Source organism: Sinocyclocheilus grahami, unplaced genomic scaffold (assembly GCF_001515645.1).
Source record: "Sinocyclocheilus grahami isolate Dianchi unplaced genomic scaffold, SAMN03320097.WGS_v1.1 scaffold199.1, whole genome shotgun sequence".
NCBI lineage: Eukaryota > Metazoa > Chordata > Actinopteri > Cypriniformes > Cyprinidae > Sinocyclocheilus > Sinocyclocheilus grahami.
Window position 1 is genome coordinate 175,453 of NW_015505378.1, and position 8,523 is coordinate 183,975.

The 8,523-nt window shown below is 36.1% G+C and overlaps 1 protein-coding gene across 1 annotated transcript in view; it reads right to left on the reverse strand.

Moving 5' to 3' along the window:
* The window catches only part of LOC107595253 (non-muscle caldesmon-like), a 36,780-nt gene that overhangs the window by 6,460 nt on the left and 21,797 nt on the right, over window positions 1-8,523 (reverse strand). Inside the window, exons 7-9 of the mRNA XM_016285605.1 lie at window positions 7,862-7,905; window positions 6,797-6,878; window positions 4,938-5,030 (exon numbers count right to left, since the gene is read on the reverse strand). Coding sequence (XP_016141091.1) covers window positions 4,938-5,030; window positions 6,797-6,878; window positions 7,862-7,905 — 219 coding nt within the window. The remainder of the gene's footprint in view (window positions 1-4,937; window positions 5,031-6,796; window positions 6,879-7,861; window positions 7,906-8,523) is intronic.

Below are 8,523 nucleotides of genomic sequence, written 5' to 3' on the forward strand. Positions count from 1 at the left end.
GAAAAAAGCTGCAGCCCAGGACTCACAACCGTCAGTCGCCTACCGCTCAATCCTCTCTCCAGCAAATGAAGCGAGCCCTGACCTGGAGCACAGTGATCACTCAACTCCTCCTAAGACTCCAGAGACACCTTACTACATTGGCACGGTACACCCACGCTTCAACGTCCGACCACTGTATCAGCATGTGTCGTCTCCTTATCCTCATCACAGAGGATTCACTTACGGCAAGACGGCAAGGTTTTCACCACAACCATATGTGGCTCCCCAACGCCGGTCTCCAGCATTTCAATACACAGCCTCACCAGTACCAGGACTTGACACGCATGAACCTGTTCCAGTCACTATTCTACAAACTTCACAAAGAGTGGAAGTCAGCTCAAATCTTACCACTCATGTAACCTCTAAATCTCCAAGCCCTCAGCCAGCCACTTTGAATGTTTCTAGAACATCAAAACCATTGTTTGAAGTTCCTCAAATCACCATTTACACAGCAAAGACAGTAGGTGTGAGAACACCTCATGCATCACCAACAAGGAGTAAAACGCCTACTGCAGAGTTATTGAGAGGCCCAACGCCAACATTTGAGGTTAGAAGGATAGTGACACCAACATCTGAAATAAGAAGAGACAGAACACCAACCAGAGAGATCAGAAGGGTTACAACACCAACATTTGAAGTCAAGAGGATTACAACCCCAACTTCAGAAATTAAGAAAAGCCAAACTCCAACTTCTGAAGTCAAGAAAGAGACAATTCCATCTTCTGAAATTAAAAGGTTCAGAACTCCTGCTTCAGAGACTAAACAAAATGCAACACTGACACCTGAGACAAAATGGGGTACAACTCCAACGCTTGAGGCAAAGGGGGCTACAACACCAACAAGAGTAAAGACACCAACATTTGACTTTATTTCAACAAAAACACCTTCAGGGCGTCCCAAGACACCTTCAGGTAATGCGTCACATGTTAGAGTACCTGTGATTGAGATTTCAAGACCAAATCCACTTTTATTTGCTGTGTCTCCTGTGCACATGGAGGGCAGAAGATCCAAAACGCCAACCTCAAGTTTGACTGGTCCACACAATGAAATGCATAAAATATCAAATCAAGTGAATGACACCAGTCATTCAGAAATATTACAAAATGGGGACATAGGTGTCAAATCAACTGAACCCTTACAAGAAAAGCTGGATAAGGCCACAGAAAACCTGTCAAAACTTGAGTCATCAAAGCCAAAGTCCCAAATACAGAAAAGCCCAAATGAGCAGCCAAAGCCTAAAACCCCAACAACACCCAAGACTAAACATGCACAGCCTGCTTTATCCTCAGTTGGGCATCAAAAAACGTTATCTAGAGTCCCTCCATTTGCAGGTCAAAGACCCAAAACACCAACAGCACCTAAATCCAAACCAACATATTATGGATTGACTCCCTCTGAATATGTTGCCCATGGAGGAATAAAGAGTTACACACCCAGTTTTAGCATTTCTACATCAACTGCACTACCAAGTGCAGAGGCAACTCACCTTTCAAAACAGGAACAAATAGTACCTCAACCTGATGTAAATGTGACCATGACGAATGACAAGTCTGAGGTAAAGCCTAAAGAACAAGTTGAAGTCCTGCCACCTCAGGCTGGTGTTGTTAAAGAGGAAACCGCTGTGGTGGCTCCACCTCCAGAGGTTTCAAAGTTAGCCTCTATGCTACAAGCAAACTCTGTAAGGGACATTCCCAAGTCAACTGTGCCAGAATTAAAAGCAAAAATTCCTGACGTTAAAATTCCAACTATTGTGGTATCTGTAGCTGACACACCACCATCAGAAGCAAAAGCAGAGCCAATAAGTACTGTGACACCAAGAGTCAGAACTCCAACCTATGGATCTCCTAGACTTTCCCAAAAGACACCAACCCCTCCAACTGTGAAGGTAACGCCGAAATCTGCTAGTAAGGCTGTGCTATTATCTGACCAAGATGTGGGAAAGCCAGCTCTTCCAAAGGTGTCAGAAGGTAAAGTTAATGCCGAAACAACCAAAGTAACAGAGAAGCCAACAGAGGCAAAAATGTCTTTGTTAGAGAGAATTAAGAAGCAGAAGCTTGAAGTCGCTTCTTCTGAAAAAACTCCTGATAAAGGAGAGGTTAAGGATGTGGTTAAGCCACTGGCTAAACCAAAAGACCAAGAGAAACTTGAAACAAAGGATACCGAACCTGAACAGGTTGACAGAGTGGAGACAAAAGCTAGCCCACAACAGGAGATCAGGTCTGCAGTGGAAAAGGAAGAGGGAGAGAAAGACTCCTCCCTAACTGCAGAGCCTCTCTTGAAGGTGATGCAGAAACCAAAAGGCATGAAGTCAAAACTCAGTGGCTGGTCTCGCCTTAAGAAACATATGGTGGTTGAAGCAGAGGAGCCCAAGTTTCCAGAGGAAGAGCCTGTGTCAAAGAAAGATGTCCCTGCCAGCGCTGATCAAAATGTAAGTGAAATGCGAAATATAACTGAAGCCGAAGCTAAGCCTACTGACAGCCAGGACAGTAGAGACTCCCCAAGGGCAGCAAAAATGTGGGATGCTGTCCTCTTCCAAATGTTCTCCACCAAAGAGAATATAATGCAACAAATTGAAGCCAATAAAACTGAGGAGCAAAAGAAGATGGAGGCAGAACAGAAAATGTCAGAAGAGATTCCCACATTTGCGCATTGTTTGCCAGTTCTCCTGTACAGTCCGCGGTTTGATGCCAGACGACTAAGAGAGGCAGCTTCGCGACCAGCAACAAAGATTGCAACAGTTTTTGAAATGGGACTCATAGGCCGCAAAAATAAAGACGAAGAACCAAAAGACTTTAATAGAACAGCCAAAGGCTTCAGTATTTCTTAAACCACTGGCGTCTAACTGAATAACATAGAAATAATGGGCAAGGATATTGTTAGCTTTCATTGCGATGGTAGAGTTCTGTTTATTATCCAGTCCAATTCTTTACATATACTTTTATAACTTTATAACAGGTCAATTGGCAAGTAAACTAAAAAAAAGAGATCTGTCAAATGCACAATATCTTATTTGCAGTAGGTATTGCCCACTTGTCAACTGGCATTAACCATTTAAGCTAATTAGAATATTGAATAAAGAAAAGAAAATCATATCGTTTTGAAGCTTTTAAATTAAAGACTTTATTGCTTAAGACTTTCAAAGCTTATGTCAACATTTTTCATAAGCATGTTAAATATGGTAATATTTTGATATTACTTACATCCCTGAACATTTTCATCATCATCAAAAAAAAAAAAGATAATTTCAATAATTTTTATAAAAAATAAGTATTTTCACTCCAGCCTGCCACAAGACACAAAATCAAGAGAGTATTATTGGGTAAGAAAATGTCAAATATATGCAGGGTTTAGGCATCTAAAATTTTAAGTTACCTCACTGTATTCTTTTTTAACATTACAATAAAATACACAACACCTTTTTCTTAGCAATATTTTTCTACAGGCGTAAAAAGTCTTTGTGAGGATATGCTATTATACAAGATGACATGGTGTTGAGGGACAAATTGCTATTGTATGTTTTTGAAGGTGTAGGGACAATTGAGTGTGAGTTTTAGATGGGTGGGCAAGTGGAACTGGTAAAATCCGGAAGAATTAAGAGATAGTATAAGAACAAGATGTATACAGTAAGTATGCTAAGTTTTGGAAATGTGTACTAAGCCTTATTAGTACTGAAAGCAAGGAATGGCGCACTCTGCTCTGCTGCCCTACTTGGTGCTCAGTGTTGACAAAGAGCTTTCACTGATGGAGCTTTCCAAACCTTAAATATACAGTAAATGGTTGCTTCAATGTGATTAAATACATAACAGCGAATGCTGATTGTCAACTCATGCATGTTCTCATTACAGGTAATGTTAAGTACGTGGGCTTGGCTTTTTTTGCATGTTGGTCTTTTATTGCAGAAACCATCAGACTGAGAACATTTTCTCTTTACTGATGTTGATGTGTATAATTGCTTGGCATTCTAAGGTGCACTGTACTAGATTTAATGTTATTTTATATATTTTTTTTAATAAAATACCTGTTTTGAGAGAGGATATTTTGTATGACTACTTTCATGCCATTGAATGAAAACATTTGCATTGTGTTAGCAGCTTGCTGTGATTTGTTTGAGATATAGTATCAATATATTATCAAACAGGCATATGAAAACCCTGCAGACTGCAAGATTTCAAAAGGTAAAATAATTTTCAAGTGTTTTCAGATATAGCCTATTTTAAAATGAATTATATTACCTCTCCAAAGTTTACTTGAGACATAACGTTTTTATGCAATATTCTTATTTCAACAACATTTTGAATTAGAACAATGACATTTATTTAGTGAGATGAGTTTTTAGGACTCTCATTAAAAAAAAGTACATTAGTGTCAGTGTGTACTTATGAGGAAATGGAAGTCATCCCATAAGGCACTAGAAATAATGTAAGCGTATTTTATGCTCTAATTCAACATTTTAAAACTAATCTTAGCTAGCTTGCTACGTAGCTAGTTTTTTACTAGCCTGATAGCTAGTTAATATTAGATAACATTACCTAGCACGCCTCCGCTAGTCTGTAAAAAGGCATGTGTTCATGTTCCCATTGTGTTTTTGGGGAGGCATTTTTATTTACAGAATCATATTTTTATTGTTAGCTTTAAATTAGGTATATGTTATGTAAAATAGAAGAAAGCGTCTCACTTGATTTTTCATTCGGGTAGACACCGTAATGATCACCATCAAATCTTCTCGTACTTCCCATGGCCTGTCACAACAAACTTGCATCGTTTACCCGAGGAGGAGGCCTACAAATATAAAAGTTGAGTAGAAGAAATAGCATGAGAGGCATTCAGTAAGAGATTCATTCTCAACCTATATTTATCATTTTGAGGTTTATCAGTACATTTCTTATCTGAATATTTACCTTTCCTCCCAGTCCCGGCCTCTCAGCTGCAGAACCTTCTCCAATAATTTCCCACATGTTCTTTTTCTGCAGAACATCTCCAGGTTTAACGTCCTGGAAATGAAAATTAGAAAGCATTGTTGAGAATGACTTTATTCTGCTAAATCTGCTGAAAGCTGTACTGCCATTATCCTTTCATGGAATAGTTGACGTGAAATTTAAGTCATTATTCACTGATAGACTGATTTGATCATTGAGTCACTGAGTCACTTAGTTGAACTCAAGAACTACATCGATCTGATTCTTTGAATCATCAAGGCCGATATTGTGAACCGGATCAAAAGACTAATTTAAAAGTTCCAACAAAAATACTAATTATCCACAATTTTGGGCATGGCTACTTCTCATAAACTTTAATTATTGAGGCAAGCTATGGGTGATATCAAGATTTTCCATGGACAGAGTGGACAAGTTGTATGAATTACTTTTTATGTTTTTTTTTTGTCCTCTGTCTTCAGAATTTTTGTTTTCCACAGAAGAAAGTAAATCAAACATGTTTGGAACAACGTGAGGGTGAGAAAATGATTTTGGGTGAATTATTTGTTTAACATAAACCAGGTATCATTATGGTAAACTTAAAGTGATATTACACAGTCTTAATCTAGCATCACTCCATTAATTCAAAGATAAAATGCAATCATTTAGCCCTTTTTTTCATTTTACAAAGAAAATGTTTTGTCTTCAAAAGCTCTTATGTTTGATAGAAACAATGTCTATTACATCTGGATGTAATGATCGTAAGGTTTGTTCTTCAGACCTTAACCGCTAACACTATAAACTACATAACCACATCAAAAAAAATTGCAGTTTATAGGACAAGAGGACTGATTGGATTTTGTGAAAATGAGGGGGGGGAGTGAAGTTGCAGTAGCTCATTCTGCCACAAGGGGGCAACATAAATTTACCTTTTTGTTATTTTACTGTGAAAACACTTAACCACCGCGTGTTACAACGGAAGACTTCAGCATTAATGTCAACATATATGGTAAAAACAAATCTTTTTAACCATGTAATAAGCGGGATAATGTACATCCAGCCGGTTGTTATCTCAGAATAAACCCCTTCAGGCTGATACAAGACCCCTGATCCTGATCACGCTGTCGGGGTTTATTCTGAGATAACAACCGGCTGGATGTACATTATCCCTTACATATAGTTTGGGATCAGTAAGACTTGTAATGTTTTTTAAAGAAGTCTCTTATGCTCATCAAGGCTGCATTTATTTGATCAAAAATACAGAAAAAAAACAGTAATCTTGCAAAATGTTATTACAATATAAAATAACGGTTTCTATTTTAATATCCTTTAAAACATAATTTATTTTTGTGATGCTAAGCTAAATTTCCATCTGCCATTACTCCAGTATAAAGTATCACATGATCCTTAAGAAATCATTCTAATATGCTGATTTATTATTAGAATGATCAATGTTAGCAACAGTTGTGCTGCCAAATATTTTTTTGGAAACTGCAATCCTGCTTTTTTCAGGATTCTTTGATGAATACAAAGTTTAAAAAAAACAGCATTTATTCAAAATATAAATCTTTTCTAACCATATCAATCTTTGCTATCAAAGATTTATATTGTTATTTAATAATATTGTTATTATTTACTGACCCCAAACCTTTGAATGGTAGTGTATATTGTTAGAAAAGATATATTGTTAGAAAAGATTCTATTTCAAATAAATGCTCTTCTTTTTAACGTTTTATTCATCAAAGAATCCTGAAAAAAGTAGAACAGGTTCCAAAAAAAAATGATAATATATACCAATATATAAAAGCATAACATATAGCAAGATATAAGGCTGTAAACTAAACCTCGACTGCATGTGTGTATTGTTCCAGTTTGTCGTCGATCTTGGGAAGGAGTACAGGTCTCTGGGTCTTCTTGAAACTGTTACTGTTTGTAAAACAAAGATTCTTGATAAGTGCATATAAACCAGTGTTATTATTATTCACTAAAACGATAAAAAAATGCTTTTGGTAATAAGTTTAAAACTTAATCAGGTTGAAATCAAATTAAATATGCATACTAGATAAAAATGTAAATAAAAAATTTAAATGTTGCCTTGGCCACCAGCTATAATACATTTAAGTAGTACTAATAATACAATGAAGTACTAAAATTAATACAATTGAAATAAAACTATATAGGATAAAAGCGCATTACGAAATTGCTGAAACTTACACTAAAATCAATGTAAAATCTAATGCTAATTCCAAATATGAATAAATACTATAATCGTATATAAATAATGCTAAAATAACACTGACATGAACACAGACAAAAGGCAGAGCCGATGATAATCAGATGATCTACTAACACAGATGCAAAGTGGGTTAAAACATGCTTTTTTGGGTGTTAAATAATGGTGCAAATACCAGTAAACTGACCACCTCAAACCTTATATACTTAAACCATATACAATAAGGTCAGCTGCAAACAATAACTGTGTCCATGACTTTTCATCACAAATTTTTCACTGTATTTAGTAAATCCTGACAGTATTTTTTACCGTGACATTTGCAGGTCTGCACTGGTGCAAGCTGTTGGTAAACCATAGTGTCCTGAGCTTTTTTGTGTGTGTGTGTATATGGTGACAAGTCTTATTTCAATCCACCACAATCTCATCAGGAAAAGAGTGCACTCCACATCTGGTTAAAGTTAGCCGAACTATAAATCATTGCTGACAAGGCGATGGACTAGCAAAGTATTACAGTGACCTATGCCACCTATGTCAATGTTTACTTTTAAACAACAGTCATCTTGCCAACTATACTTGTAAGTTTTTGTCAAGAATCTGCCATTTATAGCAAAGTCACTGAAGCCAAGAATGTCAAGATTAGTCTTAATACAAATTTTATTTTGATGAATAAACTCACCTCTTCTTTAAAGATCGATTCAAGGATTCTGTTCTCTCAGTGATCTGGAATTAAAAATATATATATATTACATTTTTAAAAAGTTACAAGCAGAGTTTGAAAAAAAAATCTAACCGTTCAGCAGTGACTGAGAGGATTCCATGTCATATTTGATTAAAGGTTGTGTTTTCAGCAACAAAAGATAATAGTTTTCACCTCCAGTGGGCTGTTACCTTAAGAAATTGCTATGACTGGATGACTGAGTCAGGGAGCTGAACTAAAGAATCAGACTAGTGAATGAATGGTTCTTTTGAACTTATTCTTTTCAGTGAATTGGTTGATCCATTGAACTGGACTGATTCGCTGCAACTCACTGCATGAACCAATCACAGCAGCTCTCAATTTAATTCACCGCTGGGAAAAATATCAGTTAATAGTCTTAAATTTAGGTCATGATATGACTTCAGAACAGAATAAATTTTGTAATATCCCATACAGCAAATACAATGTTATAATTTCAAATATATTTGCTGAAATATATGAAAATAAACTTTTTAAAATATTTTTTGGTATATACATTATTTTCTACCAATATATATATATATATACACACATTATTTTCTACCAATATATATATATATATATATACACACATTATTTTCTACCTATATATATATATATAT